The sequence below is a fragment of the Aulonocara stuartgranti genome (assembly GCF_965226115.1).
Source record: "Aulonocara stuartgranti genome assembly, chromosome: 15".
NCBI classification, from domain to species: Eukaryota; Metazoa; Chordata; class Actinopteri; order Cichliformes; family Cichlidae; genus Aulonocara; species Aulonocara stuartgranti.
Window position 1 is genome coordinate 23,209,900 of NC_138951.1, and position 25,614 is coordinate 23,235,513.

The window sequence follows — 25,614 nt, forward strand, 5'->3', positions numbered from 1 at the left end:
CAACAATCTCTAAGGGAGGGGTCTCAAAGGGAGACAAGGCAGCCTACAGAGAGGAAATCCTGAAGCTGGCAGCATGGTGTTCAGAGAACAACCTGGCACTGAACAACAAGAAAACCAAAGAGGTCACTGTCGCCTTCAGGAGGCACAGCACAGACTTAGCCCCCTTATACATAAACGGGGAGTGTGTGTTCATATGTATAGTGCTGCAGAAACTGTGCACCTCACCCTCCTTTCTTCTCCCACATGTTCGCACTGAGTAGGAGATGCTCTGTATCTCATTGTACATCTGTATAGTGACAATAAAGGCATTCTATTCTATTTTATACTAAACAGCAATTCTGCCTTGTTGCTGGGGCAGCACCATCTCTGCTGTGGACAGAAAGTGACTGAACAGGCAAATCCATGGGGCCAGCTCTGTTCTAGGATGCCCTCTGGACCCAGTGGAGGTGGTGAGTGACCAGAGAATGGAGGCTAAGCTGTCATCCCTGTTGGACAACATCCCCTCTATTTGATCTTATCCTGTTCCTTGTTTTTCTTCATTTTTGCTGCTTGTAACTTGTACTGTCCACTTTCTGCCGTGACCTAACAAATTTCCCACGTGTAATAAAGGTTTATCTTATCTTGATGCCAGAGGAGAACAGCCAGACTGCTTTGAGCTTGTAGGAAAGCATCAGAAGCTCAAATAATAAGTACTTACAACCAAGGTATGCAGAAGACCATGTTCAACCTTGAAGGAGATGGACTACAGCAGGAGAAGACCACACCAAGTACCACTCCTTTCAGCTAATAACAAGAAACTGAGGCTAGAATTCACACAGGCTCACCAAACTGGAGAATCACAAGACTGGAAGAACATTAGCAGGTCTGACGAGTCAATTTCTGCTGACATTCAGAAGGTAGGGTCAACAACATGAAAGCTTGGCTCTATTCTGCCCTCTATCAGTGGTTCAGGATAGTGTTATTGGTGTGATGGCATGGGGGACATTTTCTTCCAAACTTTGGGCCCCTAAGTGTCGCTTGAGTATCCTTTAAATGTTACAGCTTACCTGAGTATCTTTGCTGACCATGTTCATTCCTGTATGAACAGTGTACCCATCTCTGATGGCAACTTCCAGCAGGGTAATACACCATGTCAGAAAGTTGGTTTCAAACTGGTTGATTGATCATGGCAATGAGTTTGCTGCAAAAAAATGTGCGATGCTATCACGTCAATATGGACAAAAATCACAGAGGATTGTTTTCAGCACCCTGTTGAAACTGTGCCATGAAGAACTAAGGCAGCTCTCAAGACAAAAGGGATCCAACCTGGTACTAGTAAGGTATTGGTAACCTGAAGAAAATCACTGGTTCAGATCAAACACTTACGTGCTTGTAGGTGCCACCAGTAGTAGATAGTAAGATCCTGACCAGCTGCAGAAGCTGTGTATGCTATCCCATTTCTGTTAAGTCCATCAATAAACTACCTAGGACTCAGAGTTAGGGATTGGGTCGATTTAATGTCCACCCCTCCTTACAGAATTCTTGCCCACCTAAACCAAATAAAATTTAAAATATGCTTATCTAGAATGTGGCTAAAACAAAAACCCAGCCTTAACTCTAATGCGTTTCATCAGTACCCAGGTAGATATCCCTGAACTACTTTAGGTACTGAAACTAGCCAGTGCATCCTGGGAAGGCTTGCTTTACTGGAGATGGTCTCAGACTCAAACTACCATTTGTCAAGGTCACACAGATCCTTACATTTTCCTTTTTCCTACATCATAGTGGTTTTAATGGTTTGGCAAATTGGTGTATATTCTATTTTTCAGTCACAAAGGTAACTGGGCAACTGGATCTCTTTTCATTGGTGTATAAATAATAAAAATCCCTAAATGTCTGCCGACTGCACACTATTAACATAACTAACTGTCAGCTTTAAAAATGACAAACAAAGTGAAGGTTATAATCAGTGTTGCAACACAAGATTTATTCAGAGCAAGAGATGCCAACACCAGCATGATAAAAATTGTACAAACTTCACAAGTCAAATTAAAATATCACATAGCAACTCATGACCTTAAACATACAGCAAAAATATCAACAGAAACCCATGCCATGTGGTAAGAAAACTGCTGTCGAAAGTTTTGCAAGTAACAGAGAAAAAGGGGTAAAAGGAGAGAAAATGAATGTTGTATAAAAACCCCTTATCTGTGCACTGCTGAAAAGAAACGATCATCTTCATAAATTGATGATTTCACAAATATTCATATGGATTTTCTTTTGCATTCTAGCGTGTCACATGTTAGTGTTGAGATTCTCTATGTAAATAGTTACAGTTTAGCTTTTACATCTGTTATTACAATATCTAGTCTATCGACTGTCTTTAAATGGCAGAATTGTGCTTTTACTCCCATTTCCTTTGTTATCAGTAAGAATAACTGACTAAATAAAAAATACAAGCTGTCAGTCTATCTAACGCAGAAGTTTACTGGCAGGAAGCTGCAGACGCCAAGTTCTGGACGAAGATGTAAAAGTCAGGGAATGAGACTTTGCAGTAAATGTCCAAAGAAGTCTTAAAAGAAAACTCCCCCCTTTGCAGTTTGTTTCTCCCTTGTGTGGAAAAAAAAATACATAAAAAATGTATTTTAGTATGATGAGACAATTTGTAGTTTTTTTACACAAGTAAATATTTTCCCCTCATTTATATTCATATCTAGACGAGCTGGTTATTTGTGCAGGTTTAAATATATCAGCACATACTGCTGCACCTGATTACACAGAAATGCAGTTTAGTTTCCATAAAAGATTTATCAACATTTCTGTACTTTGAAGTTTCAGCTTTCATTAGTACCGCTTGTCTAAAAACTTTCATATGGATACCAGCTGTATCAAGTGTTTCTGCTGGTAATTATGGTGGCGTAATTATGTATTATTTAGAAACAATCCAATAAATTGCTTTCCTTTAAAACATTAAATTGAACTTTTATGCTTGTATAAGTGAGGAAAATTTCACCCTTTCATCACTTTAACTGTCTAACTGCTATAACTAAGCTGTATAGTGCAAGTTTCAAAATTTGTCTTTATCCATGTATTACAATTTCAAACAAATATATTTTAAAAATATACTCAAACATTTCCATCCTAGATTCTCACGAGGCTCCTGGATCATATACAGTGATACTATTCATGTCTTAATTTGGTCCAGAGTGGCTTTACAGTAATATATCAGTCAGCATATGCAGAGAAGCCCATCAGATGTGCAAATGTTTAAACATTTTGCATTGCATAAACACAGTTTCCCATCATATTATCTGTTTCTATAAAGAATTAGGTTTGATTTATACTTGTTGTTAGTGTTATTAGTGGGTAACCTAAAGTTACACTTGGTTGAATTAATCTTCTGGAAACATTGGGGCTTGTAATCGGCTTACAACATATAATCACGTTTTTATGTACACACAGAAAACATATGTGATTTTTTCAACTCATTTTGGAACCACACACCCTCCTTCCATTCTAACCAACACAGGCCTGTTACATCCCAAGTAACCCAAACATGAGCCCAGGTCTCAGGAGGTTAAGTCCTCCAGGAGTCATCTTACAATGTCTATGCAGAAAATAAAAGGGCACTACAGTTTTCCACTCTGTTGACACCATATTTTGGAAAAGATGGCAGACATATTAAAAAATGATTATTGTCTTATTATCCAGTGCAAACACGTTTTAGAATGTGTCTGCATACCAAAGAAGAGATCCTGAACTGTGATGTTTCAGACAAAAGCTTGACCGTGAAGACGTTTTCTTCTGCTAAATCTTGGACTGTGAAATAAAGGAGACTGGGGAGAGACCACAGGGGGAGTTTTCCCTTAAATAAATCAACTCAGTGAAATTTGCTTCAAGTTGCTTTCCAACAGGCATCTCCAGCGCAAAGTCTTATCAAAGTCAGTTTCCACAAACTCGCTGTACAGTTTTTGCTTCATTTACCACGTGATAATACTTTAACATACTCCAATAAAGTGCATGCATGATCGACGGTGTTGAGAAAACATGTTCCATCAGTACTGTGATTTCAGACCGAATGTCATCAGTAAGGCCGATTCAGATCAAATACTCAGTCGGTAAATTCAGTGCACAGACGTCACGACTGCTGGCTCTAGTTTTCATTCATCTTTTTCAATTACAAAGACTTAAAAAAGAAAAAAAGAAAAGCGGTGCTTGGTCATCACGTCGTCTGGCATCATGTCTCATTGTGGCTCAGACAACAAGATGCATGACTGGAAAGACGTTTTCTACAGAACGAGTGCAATATACAATGAAGGATGGGAACTTTGACCCTGTTAGTCCAGCGGAGCCGTCAGCCTCGAGAAAGAAAAGTCATATCTACAGATCCGTTTGCCTGCTAAGTGCCTCTTAACGGGCAATAAAAACATCAAAACATGGAAACAAAGGTGTCCCTGTGCAAAGTCGAACATGACAGAACCAAAGTCCTCTCACCCGTGTCAGATTCCTAAAACATGATTGTAGTAAAAGGTTTATACAAAACGCAATACATTTATAGTTAGTAAAAAGATCTATCAGCTCTTTTCTAGTTTTATTCATAAGAAATTGCATATACCCAAACAACTTTTTTTCATATAGATTGCATCCCATATCTAAACAAACGCTTTAATATTATCATACCAATATTGCTGACACGTTGTTCTATTAGCTAGTCGAGGTTGATGATTTCAAATAAATTCACAATGGCAGATTGTCTCCTATATTTTCTGCAGCCATTGGTCTTTCCACTGGCACTCCCTCCCACGAACAAAGAAAAAGCGGGCCGCGGAACAGGACAGCTTTGAAACGGAACAACTCCGAAGGGGATGATGGGATTTTGCACCAAAAAGTTTCCGTGTCGTGATGTTTGAAATCTTCTTGCTCATAGCATCGCTTCTTCTCATCATTGCTAAAGATTTACATTAGTGTCCGCTTCCAGACATTAAGAGGAAAACAAAAAGAATTAATGAGCAACTTCCAAGCTCGTGAGAAGCTTTTCAGAAGTGGTTGCTCTTCATGTTCCAGTCGCCGCTCTGCTCCCTGTTAAACCCGTGACGCCCGGTTTGTATTTTTTTTTTCTGATGTATGAAAAAAATCGCATTAAAATAAAAAATGATTCAAGCTTACAATAAATAAATACATACATATACACTAGAATGTGCATACATTAGCAGCTATAAACAGTACATCACATTATATTAGGTCATATGAAAATGTACAAAACGTGAATGTTCATTTAAAACCTTTTTTTCAAAGCAAGGCAACAACAATCAACATAATAAAAAAAGAGATACCCATGGAGTTGAGAGCATTACCGCAGAAGAAATTAAAGAACTAATGATAGATTACAGCAGCAAAAAACAACCCACTCCGTGCTTTTTCCACTTTTTTTCCCCCCATTTGTTGCTTTTGCTTTGCATTTGTTGTTCCGGCCTCAGTCAAAGTTAAACCTGGATGCCCTGCACGGCCTGTTTGATGTTCTCCAGCAGCGCCTTGTTCTCCGGGCTCTGGTACTGGTCCTGGTGGGTGTACATGTCTGTCAGTGTACTCACATAAGTGTCAAAGTTCTGTTCATTCATTGGTTCCTGTGAGGGGAAAGAAACCCATGTAGACACAATCAGGTGGGATAAAGGTGGTGGTTTATTTTCACTCAGACACTGGGGGGAGGTTTGGAAGACAGGCGGGCGGCAGGGGGAGGAAGGGACACCATTGGGAAAGCATGGCTTCACTAAAATACTCCCTTTCTAAAAAGTAAATGTACGATATTTGATGTAATATCAGCCGATTATCTACGAAAATGCAACTCCAAACCATGCAAAAACCAGGTGAGAGATGGTTAGCTGGTGGGTATATGAAAGGTTAATGTTTAGCACATGGAGACAAAATTGTGATGATAAAAACTAATGGGATGCTAATGAGCAGATGGGAAAGACATAACTGGAAAGTCATGTTTGCCAACTGGGAGTTTTGGTGGTTCAAGTACTTCTCTGGGAGAGTGCAGCTTTGGCTTCAGGAATTTTAGTGGGTTATTTGATGATTGCCCACCTTAAATGTCACATTATGTTATAGAGTCACTATAGTCTTTGAGGTCTTCACTGACCTCCATTTAATACTTGGCATTTATAGGTTTTAAGGGACACTAATACAAATGACTATTTCGGTGCCTGAGCCAGTTGCCCTGCACTTAACTGCACTGCTGTCATTGCATCCTGCTAACTTCACACTGACTCAGCCAATCAAAGAATTTGAGTCCAGAGCCTCAAAAAGCCAATGATCCGTCTTTAATTGGCACATAAAAGTCAAATATCCACGTCTCAAGTTAAATGATTCACACACTTTCATTGTTATTAGCCTCTTTAATGGTCATGATTGGTCATAATACCCCCCATTAGATGCCCTCCTGTACTAAGAGGAGACAGGAAGGTTGTTATCATCCATTCTAATCACTGATCATTGTAATCCTTAAATGAAGCGATCAACTGAGCCCACTAAGAGGTCTTTCTATTGTTCATTTAAAGGGCTTTAAATGGACAATAAAAAGATTTCAGTTATGTATGCTCTTTAATTAATAAGTCAATTTAGATCTTAGACAACCTACCTTTAATACTAGTATGCCAGAAGACTGTTATCACCCACTGTAATCAGTAGGATAAAAAAAAATCCCAGTGACATGCCCACCGTTAAATGAGGTGATAATAGACTACTGAGCTTACTAGTTGATGGAAGAGGCTGCCTGCGGGCAAATCTATGGGACTGACAGGAGTCGTTTAATGGACTGAAAACAGTTAAAAGATGTGTGTGAATCTGGTTTCAGTGTATGTGCCCACCGAATAATGCTCATTTTAGCTTCTCAGTGCTGGTGCAATAGCAAAGCAGATAATGCCGTTCGACTATAGACACCATAAAAAGCAGGACTTGGCTTCTGGGACTGAAAGAAAGAAGCGTAAACCAACTTTCTTTTTACTGGCCACCAGGGGGCGATACCTATGTTTACAGACATACTTCAGTTCATAAAGTAGTCAAGGGGATTTTACCTCTCTAAGTACTTTCCTGATGAGTTTATAGGTTTAGTTTATAGGTAAGCGAAAAAAACAAAAAACATTACGTCATTAAGGCGCAGAATTGCAGTTAATGTCACGTTATCTAATGATCTATCTATCTAATGATTTCAGCATTTCAGTGCAGTCAGAAAAAACAAAGCAGGAGAATTTCTCACACTCTCTGCTGGGGCTAAATTTGATTTAAAGATAGATTTAGCTTCTCAATATATTTTTTGTCATAAAGAGGAAAAGCGGTTATCTACAGTTGATGTCACTATCAACATGGCTGAGTTGAAAGCTGCAGGATAAATGGATAGCTAGGATGTGCCTATGCCACAGTGAGCTACAGGAATTATAGGAAGGGGGGATGACAGTGCAGAAGAGAAGGATAATTGGATAAAGGATAAATGGATCTCTTACTCTGGGAGGCATCTGTAAACAGCAGTTATGCTTTACTGGGGCCTCTTTCTGTGGCAGCGGTCTCTACAGGAGAGGGTGTACAGAGAAGTCTATTAGCCCGCTAGACACACAGCGGCGGTCACAAAGCTTCATAAGCTACACCGAGGAGTGAAAAAAACATAATGTCCACCTTAACAAGTCTTTTCGCCCTGCAGCTCTGTTCAGACTGCAGCAAGCTTCCAGTTTCTGAATAATTTTAAAGTCAGAACGAACTGAAAGAGGTATAAAATGCCAAAAATAAAGAGACAACTGAGAGAACTAACTGTTACACTGCGAGCTAAATTAGAATCAAAGATTTTAAGTCCTGCAGTGTGAACAGAACTTTGGATTCAGTTCAGTATTTTTCTGGTAATGAGATCGCGTCTTTCTGAGAATTCCTTGTTAAGGCGAATATTTTTCTTACAGTGTGATATGAAGCATTCCCGCCCATTAAAGGAAGAAGGAAAGGAAGCAGAGAGTCCAGTTATCAAGCACCTCCTGTTTTTACTGCTTTAAGAGATTATCCAATTAGCCCCAGTCTTCTTCCGACACTGAGACAACATGACGTTAAAACAGCCATGAGCAACTTCACTGAAAGTCAACCAAAAACAAAAAAGCAACAACAAAAGAAAGAAAACAACGGGCCGTTTCTTTATGTGAAAATCTGTGAGGCGTTTCAAAGCACAGGAGAAGCACAGCATGAACTGCTGGGAGGAAAAAAAAGAAGAAGAAGGTGGAGAACAGAAAGAAGCAGATGAAGAAAAACCTGAGTGTTGCTAAGGGGGGAAGAAGCTGGAGAAGGCTTTTTAAAAATCCCTGGGTCGAAATCATGAACAGCTGGCCTCAGATCTACATTTCATTTACAACACGTGAAACAGAAAAGCCTCCAACAAACACTCAAAACACAATCATAACATTTCCTAAGTGGCATTACACAAACTGTAACAGATATAGTAGGTCATGTCAGACAAAGAACATAGAAATAAATACATAGATTTGCATTTCAGTCCATTTTGATTGGATAATGCATGCTGGTTTATGCATGCTGGTTTTAGGCTTTACTACACTCTCACTGCTCTAAAAACTCAGCTTCAGACAGTTGTTTTTTCTAGTCTTGGGTCTGCATGATGTCGGATAGTGGAGATATCCCAAATATGGTCATCTCAGGCACAGAAGCCCCACCCACCTGGTCTTAAAACCTTCTGTTATGAGGGGAATTTTTTTAACTGTGACACATTCAAAGTAAAGTCCAAGAATAAAAATAAGATCCACTTTAAACTGCTAAGAAAGCCAACACTGCTCTAAAACTGCTGTATATTTGTTCTGAGATGTAATTATTTATATTTGTCTTTGTATTTAAAGCATGTTGTATACTGATGTTAAACATACAAGATTTTCAAACCAGTAAATTCAAAATTTTAAATATTTAACTGACATTTATAAGTCTCTAGATATTTAAATTACACGTTACGGAAGCTTATATTTGTGGTAAAAGAATACTTGTCACATTATTAGTCATCCTAGGTTTACTTCTTCATGCCACAGATGATTTTTTTTCTTACCATGTGTGGAAGCTGGATGTTAGCTAGGCTGTTGATGAGCGACTGGCTGAGGTTAGCCAGCTCGTGCAGCAGGGAGTCGTTCTGCTGCTCGATCACCTTGTTCTCCTCCTCGATGGACTTCAGGTTGGTCTCCATAGTGGTTATCTACCGGATGAGGAAATAAATTAGTAGGAGACCTTTTAAAGCTTTTGTATTAATAGTGACATTAGCAAAAAGGCTGGGAAGAGTGCAAACAATCAACCAACATTAACTTCAGACAATTTTAGGAGAACTGAGTCAGCATATTGCCCACAGATGTCCTCTCTCCCATGTAGCACACAGCACTTGCATTTGCACTACTGGAGCTGGTTTAGGGAGCCTCCGTGAAAACCCACGATGCCCACCCTAAATGCACTGACTGACTATTAGCTGAAAGATCACACGGATTGTTGTACTCAAAGATGGCAGATTAAACACTGTGTCCGACCCATTGCATTGGACACGTGCACATCTGTCAGGTAAAGTAGGAAAGTCTTGCAGATGAAGGAAAATGCAGATGTTATGTCCGTGCAGGTTCTCAGTCATCCAAGTCACATAACATCTGCATCTTCCTTCATCTTAGGATTTTAAAATGGACCAAGAGGCTTCTTCAATTCTAAACATTTTTTAGAACTAACATTGATCTTCAACAAACTTAAAGAAGTTCTCTTCAACCTCTTAAAAAGCATGTGAAACCAAGCAAGATGGCTGATGAGGGCAGGATTTTCTTATGAAAGTATTTTTTAAGAATGCCAAAAGTTCCTCTAACCCTTTCAGATTAAAAGTCTGAGTGCAGTTAAGGTGCAAGATTTATTCTTCTTATTAGAAGAAAAAGAAAACATTGAAGGTTTTCATGAACTTAAAAAACAGCATCATTTTCAAATAATCAAATAATTAAAATATCGAGTAGAAATTTTTTTTGTCAAATAATGTGACAAAAACATTTCTACTGGAAATAGCAGCTTACTGGGACACCTTTATCTCTGTCTATTACAGGACAGTCTAGTTTCTTACCCAACTAGTGTCTTACGTATTTGTATTTATGTTACATTAACAAACAGAGACCATCTTACTTGTGTCCTCAGTTTTATCATGTCTGACTCCACTTGACTGTTGGACTCATTCAGATCTTTGATTTCTTCATCCAGCTGTTTGATTTCTTCATCGTTCTCGATACCTGAAACAAAAAACCCCAAAAAGATCCATCTCCCCTGACTTAGCAGTCAAAGCAGCATTACCGCATTTTATCACATGTAAAATGTCTAATATAAGGAAATTAGGTTTTTTTCACTCTTTCAGATATATAATAATATATATAATAATTCACTTAAAGCTTCTTCTGTTTCTTGAGCTCTGACCTTTGCTTGCTCTTTGTTTGATTGTCAACATTTCCACGCCACTCATCCTGGCTTTCTTCATGGCTGAGGTGGCGCGGGGACAACCGGAGAGACTGAAAAAAAAACATAAACCAAATGTTTCTCCAAGTTAAAAAATCTATCTTATTTTTGCATAGATAACGTCATACAAATCGCTGCCTTATTTGAAAAACGGTGACCAAAAGCCAACAGCATGTACAGCAGGAGGAGAGGACCTGAATATTGGTCATTATTTACCCCCAAAATTGTATAAAAAAAGTTGGAACTGATGACAAACTTTGTTTAAAGTAAGAAAGATCTTACCTCCGGTGGGTCAGGAAGCTCCCACTGACGTGCCCTGAGCCATCACAGCCTGGGGTTGGGCAGGTCATGCCATCTGTCTTGCCAGATTTCCAGACAAACTGCGAGCCATTGACGTAGCTGTCCTTTTGCCTCTTTGCCGCAAGGGGGCAGCCTGATGCGCTGCGATGAGAAGCGTACTTCCCTGTCACATGACCCTGACCATCACAACCTGGCACTGGACACCTGAGAAACAAGTGTAAAGGTCTCCGTTTGCTTTTCAAAAAAAAAATTAAAACACTCCACTTAAAGAAGTCCAGACGCTTTTCTTTGCAAGCTCCTTTGAAAACACTCCACAGCAGAGGTGGGACCAAGTCATTGTTTTGCAAGTCTCAAGTAAGTCTCAAGTCTTTATCCTCAAGTCTCAAGTAATGTCAGGCAAGTCAGAGTCGAGTCTCAAGTCACTGGTGTAAAAGTCCAAGTAAAGTCACAAGTCTGAAACTTTGAATTTCAAGTCCTTTCGAGTCTTTAAAAAAAAAAAACGAAAAAAAGAATGTTGCAGTTATGCTAAATGTAAATATTAGACCATGTAATTTTTAAATCTGTGTTTTTCTCAACACATGACAAAATAGTGAACTTAGAAAATATACACAAATTGTGAAATTGCACCTCTTTAAAATGCAGCTCAATTAAACCTAGCTCCAAGAATAATTTTCACCGACAGTTCTGAGATAAGCTGCATGTTATTCTTGGATGCGGTTGTAGGACCGGCTTTAAAATCGCATGACAAAAATATCATACACATTAAAAAAACTGTATCACCAACGTAGCCTGGAAAACATTTGCTAGTTAGATGAAGTCAGGTATCTCATCGTAGCATATTTATATGCATATTTATAATCATACGGTTCTTGGAGTGAGTGCACACACTCATGAAGTTTAGTAACTTCAGGTCACTGCAACAAGCCCAGGTACAGTTTACCGACGGATGGGTACAGGACCTTGAAATGCACCGTGTAGAACGAAAGACCATCGTACGTATCATAAGTTTACCAGTCTCACAAATCGTCGTCATAAATACACATTCGTTAACCGTTTATTAATAGGACCTTTGAGCTCAACGGTAATTAATTAGTAGTGGAAATAATTTCTGGTACCCATCACAGAAATGTAGCAGTGACAACAATATTGTATGCTGTAATCGTACTGGGCAATTAGTGATACAAAAAACCTGTTTTATCCTGTGAATAAAAGTATATGTTTTTGTCAATGTACCATAATAACAGAAGCGAAACGCAATATTGTGTCAGGACAATTCACTATTTATGCACAATAAACAAAGGAGCATAGCGCGACAATTTCTGTTCAGTGCCAGACTTGCTTGTAACCTATATCACCAATTATGTTATGAAAATGACGTATTAAGTACTAAAAGACACTGACCTTTGTGTAAATGCTTGGAGCAGACTAACATGTGAGCTGGAGTGTTCTGGGACGTTATATTTGATCTTTGAATGGCTGCAATCCAGTCGTGTCTTTGTTACTTCGGAAACATGGCTCGAACAATTTCTCTTCAACGACGTAATCCGATAACAACCGATCTCTTTACCCGTCGGCTTCCCGTGGCTGTCATGCGACCGGCTATTGCAGTTAATAATACAACAGCTTCTTGACATTTTTGTGTTTCTTTTTATCGCTGTGTGACTGATTTCAATTGAAAGCCTGCGTGCGCTAGTACCGCTTGCCACGAGTTCCCAGAATCCTTTGCGGTTCTACCCGTGAATGACGTCACATTTTCAATCTCTATATAATATGCATGTTAAATTTTATATTTGGGGTAAAATATCAAGTCTTTTCAAGTAAACCGGTTCAAGTCCAATTCAAGTCCCAAGTCATTGATGTAAAAGTCCAAGTCAAGTCACAAGTCTTACAACATTTTTTCAAGTCAAGTCTAAAGTCATAAAATTAATGACTCGAGTCTGACTCGAGTCCAAGTCATGTGACTCGAGTCCACACCTCTGCTCCACAGTTCTAACCTGAAGTGAAGTCTTGTCACCTCCAAAAAGCTTTAGTTTAAGAAAAGACTAACGCAGCCAGCCACACTAACCATCATCAGCTCTTTGATCAGCTGGACAGAAACACTTTGCTTTAGAAACTGTCCACAGCACTCCATAGGACTCTTGATGAATGGGGGAGGACATTGAGTCACGACTCACTTCCTCATCTACAATCCTCCCCCACCCTTCCAAGGCCTCAAGGCCACAGCAGCGTAACGATGAGCAGGACAAACGCCTATCACCTCCTCAGCTTCCAGACACTCAGCTCTGCCTCCTGCATCCCAAAACGCCCTTCGCTGTGACATTTGGGCTGATTAGAATGAGCCGAGCGTCCACAGGCCGCTCCCCAGCCGAGCTCAGGTTAAGCTTAATTATGATTCTACTGTTAATGATGATGGTGGATGGAACAGAGGCGGCGGCGGCAGCTGGCTACAGACTGACACAAGCTGAACTTTAGATTATTCACAAGGTCGTATTGGCTTAGCATTATGGCTCAGCTTTAACACAAATGTCAAAGGCTCACTAGCGCTAACCTTTATTGGACTTGGTCTGCTGGGAGCCGGAGGTGGAGTGCAGCACTGACCGCGGCTCCCCGCTTTTGCAATATTCTTTGCAAAAGTTAGAAAGGTCAGTCTACATAGGCAGCATTTTAAGAGAGGGATGATGGATGAACCTGTCATTAACAAAGTGCTTTGACCTTGATGCAAAAAAAATGCATAATAATGGGACCTGGAATGTGCTTTTAAGAGGCAACGAAACAAGCCAGTCCTTCCTCCTTGCTGATGATTTGAAAAGTCTAACTGATGCACCTTCTCTCTTTTCTCTAAAAAAGTTGTCAGAAGATGAGAATCCTGTTCTACCTGTTTAAAATACACGGCAACAGTTTAACCTGTTATTTTAATTCTTCATATATCCATTAGCATGTGCAGCAATCCTCCACAACACCTCCAAAGTCCCCAGATTCCAATCCCACTGACCTCACCAACAAGCCTGCACAACCCAAAGAATGCCCCCCTCAGAGTTTGACATCACTAAATGTTTTGTTCTCTCTGACTTATTGTATTTTTTGGCAAGGTGTTGTTTCAAAGATTTATTCTCTTAAAATCCAATATCTGCCTTAAAATAATTATTTTACATTTAAGAGAGGAACATAAAGATGCTGATGAGCATGAATAAAACCAACAGCAGCAAAGAAACTTTTAAGAGAAACTAGAATTTGCTTTTCTAAAGCGCTGTTATTGTTCTATAAGCTTTAATATAGTGGTAAGATCTAAAAAACAGGACACCTAAGCCCTGTATTTGTGGACCTTACATAAAATCTATGAGCAACATCTCAGTTACTGGTCTGAAATCTGTTTTTTTTTACTTGTTCTTTGCTTTGTCTCAGACAGTTTAACAACACCAGGGAAGAAGCTGATAAAATATGGCAAAAACTGCCTCATACATCATAGGAAAATATTTAAGAAGTGCATTCACTTTAAATGAATGCACAACCTTGAATCTATCCAGATATTTAAATGTCTCAATGACAGAGCTTTGGTAGTTTTTTGAGTGGCACTGTCTTTGCCCCTCATTTTGCTTGGGTTTACTTTTAAGCTTAGATCTGACACTTTCCAATATTCTCAATATTAAGGCTGTGACATATCTCCAAAATATCTCCTTACTTGATTGGCTCCTGATCGTCTTTGTCCTCTTTGCTGTGGAGGATTTTTATGCCACTTTTCTTGGCTCGTGGACAACCGGAGAGACTGCAGAACAGAAAATTACTTAAAACATGTGCGTTCAGTGAAGCATGGTTTACTGTTGCTGTTTGTTTGTCTGTGATTTCATGCACGCAGTTGTATATTATAGTCTTTACGAATGTACCTCCTGTGGGAGGCATAGTTTCCAGTGATGTGTCCAGATCCATCACAGCCGGGCGTTGGACACCTGAGGAGTAAATACAAGATCAAACAACTGTATTATCACATAATGGTTCCTGTGTCGAAAAAAAAAAAAGAAAGACTACATCCAGAAAAATGTTTTCTTTTTCCGTGAATGTCTGACATCAGACACTCGCAGTTCTCACAAATCAATTACAGTAACACATTAGAGTGGTACCCAAAGCATCATAGACAGGAAGAAATGGTTTTAGGAAAACCGATGACGGATGAACCAGAGAAGAGCGGGCTCTAAATCCAACCATAGAAAAAGTTACACACTTTTAAATGAAAGGACACTGAATGGACAGCAGTCGATATTTTTAACATTCTTTCCTTCCCACACTTTCCACTCTGCTGAGAACAACACACCAGTGATACACTGATCCTGTTGACTCACTTGAGTTCTTGTGAGTTAGTGGTCATCATCCCGCGGATGTTCTTGTCGGCCAGCTGACAGCTTGACAACCTGCAGGAGGAGAAGAGCCACTATTACTTTAACACCACCGACAGTTTTACAAACATGCTCTCATCCCAGGGCCACACATAATGTGGTTTTCTCCGACGATGGCTGTGTCTCACTGTTACACACAAGAGTTATTTTTCTTTTCTTTTTAGCAACAGTGCCTTGTTGGACTGGCTGCAGGAACATTGGCCACTGTGACATAAAGATCCTGTTTTACAGACCTATGGCAAGCACCTAGGTGGTGCTGGTGAAACTCACCACCAGCATTGTGGCAGCACTGTGCTACTCGCGCCAGGTGTCGTTAACATTTGTCATCTTTTGTATTTTGTGTCTGTCCTGCTTATTGTTTGTGGGTTCCTCTGGTTGCTCCACTAAATCTGGGGTCTCTTCCTGTTAAAGGGCAGTTCTTCCTCACTACTGTTGCCAATCAGTCACTTACAGGGGATTGCCTGACTGATGAGCTTCTCACTATACTGTAAGGCCTTTACTTGGAAAAATGAACTCCATAAGCCAAAGGCTTACTAGCCAGGATACCAAGATTTGTGCTTCCTTTAGAAATTTGAGTTTTACAGTTTGTTTGATTTCTAAGTCATTAGTTGGGTTTAAGTTCAACTATTTGGTTACAAAAACAGCACACAAAAGCACAAGAAAAAGGACTTGGATCTGACAAACACCTTCCTTCCCAAAGACCAAACACCTTCTGCTGAAGACGTTTGATTACTTGATTATTTGATTTGATGACTCTTCTCACTGTTGAGGTCTGGGAAGCACTTCCACTCCCTTAAGGCCAAAACAGAGAGAATGAGGAGGAGCTTCTTCCCCCAGGCTATTCGGACCCTGAACCAGGCGTAGGACTGGACTCTCCCACACACATTACATCACTATAAGACTGGACTCTCACACACATCACATCACCACACGCACTCTGGTTTTTCTTTATGCACACTTCCTATAATTTATAATCTTTATAATCTCTTTCTGCTATTTGCACATTTTTTACTGTAAATTTCTAAGTTAATTTGTAAATTTTTGTAGTAACCTGTAAATTGTAAATACTGTAAAATCACTGTCATTCAATGGTCGGGCATTGCACAGCTACAAGCATTTCACCCCCATGTCATACTGTGTATGGTTGTGTGTGTGTGAGACAAATAAAATTTGAATTTGATTGCAAGGAACAAGAAGAAAGTGCATCATTTGTTTGGAAAACAATAGCCTTACTTATGGTCAGTGAACAAAACAGTGGAGCTAACATACACTTCATAGATAGAAGTCCTCTTTCTTGACGGTGTTATGTTAACTGATGGCTGATGATTTTTTTTTGATGATGAAGGTTTAGGAAAAAGATCGGGATTTGGGACAAAACACTATTCTTCACACCAAACATGATGAGTCAGGAGTAACAGCCAAATTGTGTCCCAAATTCTGAATGAAAGTAATCTGATTACATGTAGTTTTATACTATGGGTTAAGCTGTTCAGCCTTTTGAAGATGCCAATGTTCACATTTTTGACGGAAAGCCAGATGGTTTGAAAGCAGGGTAAAAGAGACCATCCATGTCCACTGTGATTGTCCATCACTGAACAGAGGAGGTGGCTCACGACACCAACTGTGGAGTCTTAAGATCCTTTCCCAGGTGTCAGGTGACCTCTATAGGTCACATGGTAGAATGAGGTTAGGTCTCAAAGTAGTTTCACCCTAAACCCTGGTGGTAATGACCCATGCCGTTTTTCACACCTTGGCTCATCTGCTCCCCACTATGGTTTACATACCTGCGACTCTTAACTTAAAGAAGTCCAGTCGCTTCCGTCCAAGCTCCTTAGACTCTGATGACAAAGAATCTTTTTTTTTTGAGTGTATCATGTTTCCACATTTCACAATCCAAAGTGTGGAAATACTAAAATCTCCACGAGAATTAATTTTTTTCTTTAAAATTTTTGAAATGAAAGAAACTTGAAGTTGCTGAAACAGGTCAAATAACATCTAAGCAGAAGTAAAACGTAAACTTTGCAGCGCAGAAGTGATGAGCCTCTGTAGGGAACGATTAGGCTAAACACGCATAACAGAGATTTTCTCTGTCCTCGCATGAATCCTGCTTCACTCATGCAAAAAATTCACAGCCTGAAGTCTTACTTATTTTGTTTGTTGGTTGTTATGCAGTCTTCAAAGTAATTAACCAGATCAATTAAGGGAAACTGCTCTGGGATGATTTTGATGTCTGACCCTCCTCCAACTCAGACGCCTGCCTCATAGTCAAGAGTTTCAGATTTTATTTGCTTACACGAGCGCCCGTGACACAAGCTGATGAAAGTAAAAACAATTTGGCCAGTTGCCCAAACCCCAAAGAAAAGGCTCGATCAGGACACATGCTATGCATAGCAAAGAAGCGAAGCAAGCTCCTCCACAGTTACTTGTTTATATCACACACATCTCCTGATACGTGTGCGCTGTGAAGTGTCTGCACTTATTGAGCTACAGTGAGGGGAAAAGCAATATATCAATAAAAAATGATGAAAACTATTTTTTTTTCTTTTGGCCTGTGAATTCCTGTCATTAATAATCCTGAGCTGTTAGCCTTTGTCTTATTGGCTCTTCGGCAGCTGGCGACAGAAGATGGTGCGAACGCCTGTGTCACATCTGATGAAGCCTCTCAACGAGATCAGAAACACCACGGAGACTAAAACACGTACTGATGTGCCGATCTCCGTTTCTAAATTTACAAGGTTGCTAATTAGTTTCGTTCCCGCTTCAAACTCGTGCTGTTTGTCTTTGCTATCTGCTGATGTTTCAGGGTTATGTCTATATTTATGTACTTTTGTAAGACTGCTGCACCATCAATTTAATGAGACAGGAAAGTGAAGTGACATATAGCGCATAGTGAACCTCAGCTGCCTTTGACTGAGGGTTTCTCGCCATCCTTCGACCTGAACGTGAGAGTGTTTGGCTCAGAGGCTGCTGGGTAACAGCGTGCAGCAGTCGGATTACTTACGTGATGAGCTCCTTCTTGCTCTCCTTGCAGGGCAGGTATTTGTGGTGTTTGGGGCTGGGCATGGTCACCTCGGCCGGGTAGTGCTGCTCGTCCAGCAGCTCCTGGAAGGGATCCAGCTCGTCGCTCTGGTGTAAGGACGAGAAATAAGCCGACTACAGCGCGTCACTAAAAGCTCTTCGTTTGCAAATTTACACAAACTTCACAACACATTCCCATTTCAAACACAGGAGACAACAAGGTTATGTGAAAACAGCATTATCAGGTAATGTTAGGTTTTCCTTAGTCAAAGATAATGTTATCCTCAGTGAAACAGTCGTTAGATTCCCTGTAACATTAATTAGACATTCCTCATGTCTGAACACATCGCTATGATATAGTAAATTAATTTGTGTTCCATAACAACTTTAGAAGTAATTAAAATAAATTAAAAAGTCAGAATTAAAAGAACATTTTAATTTACTGAAATAAAAAATAACTACAGATGCAAACGAAGAGGGTAATATGTAAAGAAATAACATTAAAAAGTCAGACATTAAGTTTGTGAATTTAATGTCAGAATGTATAAATCTTCTATGTCATCTCACAGAATATGTGCTATTGTCATTCATACGTGTACGTTTCCTGCCGTAAGTAAGAATATTACCCTCCACTGTAGTTTAGCTGATTTTAACCCACAACAAGGCTTCATCTCATTTATGTAAAAAAAAATAATCAATATGTCACAAAGTGAAAACTTTTTAGGTGTCATCCAAAATGTTACAATCTGAAAGTTTTAAAGGCTAACTTATAAAAATGTGCAGATTACAACATGTGCGTTATATATAAAACAGTTAAAAGCAGGATTAGGAGAGAAAAAAATGACTGGAACGATTCTCACATTAGTTACACACAACACATTTATCTCAAAAATTCAGAAGAAAACCTGATTCATTCTACATGAGTTGAATAAAATATGGAGTGTTTCCTTACATTAAGTTTAAAAAAATATTCTAGAATCCTCAGGAATGTATTTGGTATATAGATCTAAAAAAGTGCATTATAATCAGTGTTTTAGAAAACATTTGGCCTTTTTTAGATCAGCGTAGTGTGTCAGTGCCCAGAGAGCTACCAAGCATAAGGTCTGAAAACATACATATAGGCTGTTTACACATAAACAGCCTATATGTACCTACAGGTTTGTTATATAGCTGTGCTTTATGTATATTATGTTTTTTTCTCTGTGTGGTGGAACATTTTAAACATATTTATATAAATTTAATTTTAAGAAACAAATTATAAACATACCAGGGAATTATTGTGGACATAAATCGAGTGCTATGGCATTTATGTGTGTACGAATAACTAATAAGAAGAGCCTGATTTATAGCATTTAGGCCCTTTTTTAATGTAGCTGTATGAGTCATATCAATTTAGTGTCCCTGAAGTTCTGGTCATAATAAGCAGATCTGTACTGGTTGCCAGATGATTTCCAGGTAAATGTGTTCCCAGCACAGGTGTCAGAGGCGTGTCTCTCTGCTTGTTAACCAGGTCGAGCTTCTTTCTGCAGCAGTTTGTGAACAAAAAGCTTTTGTGGCTCTAAGAACACTGCAGTCTGCTCTGCAGTCCACACATCACACCTCCTCAGTCGGGAGCAGAAATCGTTGTGGACTGTCTGGAGAAAATCCCATCAGACGCCTCGCTCTGGGCTCCGGCCTCCTCTGCAATGTCGTGCTTCATTAACAAACGCAATTACTCTCCTGATTAAAACCTTTCACTCCAGCGCTCTAAATCCAACGAGGCAAATGTAGCAATTTGCTGCATGGGTTGCTCTGTGTGATATCAGATCTGTGAGGATTGAAAGCGTGCCGATGATCTATCGTGTTTTACTTATGTATTAGTGCTGTAATTCAGTATTTTAATGCACCGTGTGTGAGCTCCTGAAGCGTTCATTTAGTCTGAACCATGCAGTGCTGCTTCTGGCCACATGGGAGCGCACTGAGCCTTCCGGAGAGCCTGTCTGCATCCACCCTATCAGCCAGGGTTATTTATCAAACTGCACAGAGAAATTTGAACTTGCATGAGATAAAAATGGAAATTCTTGACTTTTACTCCCCAGAAACTTTAGATTAAAACCCATTTATCAAACTTATTTTGTCTCTGTTCACTTAGATCTTAGATTAGTGTTGCAGTGCACTGACAACGTGGATGGACTGTAACGGCTGTGATGAAGAGCTGTAACCCTATTTATGCTTGTATTGCATCACAACTTTTTGTTCTAAAAGACTAAAGCCGATTGATCCTTTTGTTCCGTGCCACATTGTAAGATTTTCTCTGATCTATCGCATCTCCGCAGCACGAGCGACTTCCCTTTTATGTGTGTAATATAAAGTTAATTCCACAGTAGTGTATTAAAGACTGGTAACACAATAACAACAATCTTCATAAATGGAAAGTGGATAATTAATTCAACAGGTTTTTAATATTTAATATATCTAATATTATAGATATTAGATTATATATTAGATGCTGACTTGCTTAAAATAGTCAGATCTTGTTTTTTTATTTACTTATTTTTTAGGAGGCTACACCAAGGAGCTGGATAAAAAAAAAAAAGAAGTATCTTTTCAAAATAAAAGACCCAGTTTCTGCAGACCAAGCAGTAACCTCCAGAGCTGAAAAACGAAGCCAGTGCAGAGGCACCAAAACTGCAGTTCTTCTAATGGCCACTTGAGGCTGACTCTGAACGTGTATAATTCCTCAGACTCTCATGTTAATATCTCCAACTTTACAGCAGAAATAAGTATCTTTCCCCCTCCATATCAGTGCTTTAAAAAAAAAATCATTCATCCAACTGTATAACGGAGTTAGGGGCGTCGCCATCTTCAGTGACAGGTGCTCTGACACAGCTGCCAGGCCATTACTCAGATCAATAAATTGGACTTCTCTGCCATGTTTAACAATAAAGTCCATTTTGTTTCTATATAACATTTTAAAAAGGAGTTTTATTTTGAAAGTTTAACTTATTCTTTATCCCATTCTTGTGTCTGACTTTCTGTCCTCCTCATCTGCTCTTCGCATGTCAAAGATTCACCAAAATAAGACACATGATTATAAGAACAGCAACACAAACTAAACAACATTTGATGCCCCGAGAAATACAAATGAAACTTTTATCACCAAAAATAATGTCTAAAAAAACTGATGCATTGTGCAATATCTACTTTTAAAAAAAACGAAATAATTACTTATTAATGTTTTATTAACGATTACAGTTTATATGTGATGGTTACTATAAAGTGTTATTTAAAGGCTTAAAAAAAGACACAGCTCGACTTTAAAGTTTAAATTACTTATGCTTTGGCAGAATAACATCACTGAGGTAACTCAGCAACTAACAGCAATAAAGCTCTGTTTCTTTGTTTTCACTCATACACTCGGCTGTAAGTCTCTTGTGTGAGATGTGTGATGGCGTTTCTTCTTTTATATGATTTTGCAATCTCTCTCTTCAGCGGTCTTTCTTTATTATTCTTTTGTTGAACTGTGTCTGTTTGGTGGCTCCAGGGTGAGGGGTGAACAGCAGAAACTGAGCGGCGATGTACAATTTTGGCAAGCACCATCGTTCTGTGCCATTTCAATGCCTTGGGTTGGTGAAGAAGTGCATGCAAACATAATAAACCCTTCCAAACTCACAAAATTTCCTCTTGCGTATGTAAAGTGATGCAAAAATTATGCGTAACAATCGGCAACCAGAAGTACACCCTCGCAAAAAATAAGCCCAGAACTTCTCTATGGCCCTTTCTGCTTTGCACCGCAGAATAAGGATTCCCTTCTAACAGCTTATAAACTATGATCATCTTCTAATCTATGCATGAACACATAATATAAACTCTGGGTTCCTTAAATCTCTCAATTTCATGCTTGAAATTATCCTTACTTTGCACGATTAGGGGCCTAAATAAATCTTAAATCAAGTGCTTAAAACCCTTAATCATAACTGTAAGGGCAGAGAGTGCAGCAAGAGCAACATTTAGAGCTTTAGCATGGCCTAAAAATATTTAACTTCCACCTCTTCAGGTTACTTATTCAAAGCACTTGTCACCTTAATCCTAAAATGAAAAATTCAAGGTGTCTCTGCCTCCATATTATTAAATATTTTAAGTTTTAATCAAGCATACTGTAGTACAGAAATTACTCTCTACATTAGTTTGTGTCAGTGTAAATATTAATCTGCTCCCTGCTGCGTTTCTATATAAACTACTTAGAGTGGTGCAGAACCTCCTGTAAAGACGAGTCCTGCAAGCTGTGTAATAATCTGCCGCAACACTAAATACACCAAACTCTAGTCTTCTTTGCTGCATTTAAATCAGTAGATTTTAAATATGTAGTGTAGATGCTGCTAATGTGATCAGCGATTCTGAAAAGTATTTTGCAGAACTTCAGATAACAGTTGATTTGAAAGCCAGAAAATTCCTCATAACTGGTTTATAATTTCAAATGAAGGCTCTTTGAACGACGTATATCAGTTGCTACAAATAAATAATTGTTTATTTCCTACAAGTCACATAATGAGTTGCTTAAGTAATTTGGTCTGTAAGTCAGTGCACAGCAGGTCAGCTCAACATCTACAACAAGCTAACAAAGTTTTAACAAAGGCTGCATTTTTTATTTGAGTTTATTAAAGTTAACCTATATATATATAACCTACGCCCATTTTACACATGGCCAAAGTTTGAAATGATGATGTCAGTGTATGTGCAAGTAGTCCCTTTGAGCTGAAAGCTCAGGATTTCTACTGCTCTAAACACCCAGTTTCAAATTTTTTTTCTACTCTTGGCTCTGTATGATGTCATTGGGAGGGGTTATCCTTATATGGGCATCTAATGGCAAAGGCACACTAGTAAACCTCCTTGTGATTGTAAGTATTTCTTTGCCACAGCTACTACAGAGCCTCAGGGTGTTGCACACTCAACCTCTAGGTGACCACTTTCAACTGCAAGCAGATGTTACAGATGCAGTATCGTTTAATCACCATACTACACTACGTCACTATTTGTAGAGGAATATCTGAATTTGCATCCACCCATTGATTTTATTCCACTATTCCACCGCAGCGAAGGCTAAAGGAAGGAGCTAAAAGCGCTTTTTTCATAGAGGCTATGAAAAAAAGCTAGAAAAAGGCTGTAAGGCTCATTTTGATCTGTGACTTATGCAAAGCTACTCTAAAAAGTAAAATAATAAACAGCATCAAGTTGTAAAAGGGCATCATAGTCTATTTAACGATATCAGTGAATCGGGAGACCTCTTGTGAGGAAACAATAACAGAAAATAAACTCAACAGTGTCAGGACTTTTTAATCGCCCTATGATAAAAAGTCAGTATTTATAGGAAACTTTCAAATACCTACAAAAACACGGATGATCTGATATCCTCGTGTTGGTGTTGTTCCCAGACCATCATGAAAATGTTGTTCCAGGTTCAACATTGCAAGTGACCAATCACATTGTTGTGACGTTATTCCTTTGCGCGCCAAGCCATTCGTGCATTTATAAAATTCCAATGTTGCAAGGACAATATCAATTCTGCTTACTGTTTATTAAAGGGTTACGGTTAGGGTTAGGGTCAGGGTCCGTTGATCGGCGGACAGAGGCGGTTTCACGCAGCTTTAGTACAGTTTTTTGTTTTACGCCGGTTTTTCCCGAAGTCGCAAAAGTATGACGTCACAACATTCTGATTGGTCACTTGCAATGTTGATCCTGGAACATTTAGTATGATGATCTGGGAACAACACCAACACGAGGATATCAGATCAACCACAAAAACACACCTTCTACCAAGGCCCATGATCTATTTTAATGAAATATGTTTAGACGTGCTTTGTCAGTGCTCTTCTTTTCAACCAAGTTTCATGAAATTTCACTTGGCAGATTTTGAAAAACCTTGCAGGCAGACAAACAGCATCAAAAACACACATTCGGACAGCACTGAAAATAAATTTTTTTAAATTGAACGCATCCCAAAAAATAATAATAATAATAATAATTTCTGGAAACATCGTCATAACAGAAATGTATTCTAACTATGAACATTTAGGTGTTAATGTGCTTTTATATTATATTTATATTATATTGTGTTGTATTAAATATTGTATTTTATATTATAGTAGCTTTATAATATGTGCAAACTGTGATTTCTGAGGTTTTGTTCATAACATCCAAATGATAAGTTCTAGAAGTAAAAGTATCATGTCAGAGTTGTTTGTATGTATAATTAATGCATTCATTAACTATATAAGCTGTAATAACATCATGTTGTATTTAACCTCATTCCCATAATGCTCATTCTAAGCTCTGTAAGTGTTGCACAGTGTAGACCTTCCCGTTACCTCTTTGTGGTCTTGCTCGTCTCCCAAACGTTTGATCTTGTTGCAGTCGACGGGCAGGTCCCAGCAGTCGGTGTCGCTCAGCTGGTAGCAGCGGCTGCTGAGCAGAGCCTGCCGCTGAGGAGACATCGGCTGCAGCGGGGTTAACACCGTCCCGCTGCCCTCAGGGCCACCTGGCTGACCAGCCACATCCACCGCCCCGCTGTCATCCAGATCGCCAACTGGACTCTGAAGAGCAAAGGAATCTGAATACTGGTGAGGTATTCAGAGGGCTTATTTTTGTTATGTGATTATTGTTGCTTTTTTTCAAAAAAGCTTATTTTATCATTTCTAACAAGTTCTCAGGAGGTTACAGGCTAGTATACACACAGTCTCAGTCACAGAGGTTTTAAATGTTTTCAGTCTTCAGGTCATTCAAAAAGCTGCTGCCAAACCAGAAGACCTGTATAAACCCTTCTCCATACTAAACTCCTGCTCTGCTGGCATCCAGTTACATTTCCTAGACTTCCAGGTGATGCTTAAATGTGATGCTACTTTTCTACTACTTTTGATTTGTTTCTTTTTTGCACCTTTACTTTTACTATCACTGCAATCTAACTGTTATCTTACTATATGCTAGCCTAAATGATTTTATTCTATTTGTATCAACAGTAATGCCCATAATTATTCGTACTCCTGTGAAATCTTTTACATGAAAGCTCAGGGGTGAAATTTTACTTTATTCAGTTTATTGTAGTTGTGATAGAATGTTCCAGATGCATGTTGATTTTACACAATGGGCATAACAATAAAAATACTAATACTTATAATAATTTGTACATGCTGTCCAAAATGATTCATACTCTTCACCTGCCTCAATATTAGGATTATTGTTTCTTTACAGTGTAGGTATTTTAGGTATTTTCAGCAATGTTAGGCAAGAAATCCATGTCAATTTCTAGAAAAGTCCAGAAGCCGAGAAGCTGAGGGGAGCTGGTAAAAATGCTGCCAGTTCATGGTCAGCACTAGAATGTGCTATGAGTAAGAACTAAGTGAGGAGCTCTGGTCACATATTTTGATTGTTGTCAAGGATGCCATGGACTCCAAAGCCATAT

At 39.0% G+C, this 25,614-nt stretch overlaps 1 protein-coding gene across 1 annotated transcript in view; it reads right to left on the reverse strand.

Annotated features, from left to right (window-relative positions):
• Positions 1–1,945: 1,945 nt before the first annotated feature.
• The window catches only part of myt1la (myelin transcription factor 1-like, a), a 104,776-nt gene continuing 81,107 nt past the window's right edge, over positions 1,946–25,614 (reverse strand). The window contains exons 15-25 of the mRNA XM_082506170.1: positions 24,524–24,748; positions 18,163–18,287; positions 15,108–15,176; positions 14,655–14,717; positions 14,453–14,536; positions 10,756–10,977; positions 10,435–10,526; positions 10,150–10,253; positions 9,059–9,202; positions 7,479–7,541; positions 1,946–5,603 (exon numbers count right to left, since the gene is read on the reverse strand). Coding sequence (XP_082362296.1) covers positions 5,463–5,603; positions 7,479–7,541; positions 9,059–9,202; positions 10,150–10,253; positions 10,435–10,526; positions 10,756–10,977; positions 14,453–14,536; positions 14,655–14,717; positions 15,108–15,176; positions 18,163–18,287; positions 24,524–24,748 — 1,332 coding nt within the window. The 3' untranslated portion in view covers positions 1,946–5,462. The remainder of the gene's footprint in view (positions 5,604–7,478; positions 7,542–9,058; positions 9,203–10,149; positions 10,254–10,434; positions 10,527–10,755; positions 10,978–14,452; positions 14,537–14,654; positions 14,718–15,107; positions 15,177–18,162; positions 18,288–24,523; positions 24,749–25,614) is intronic.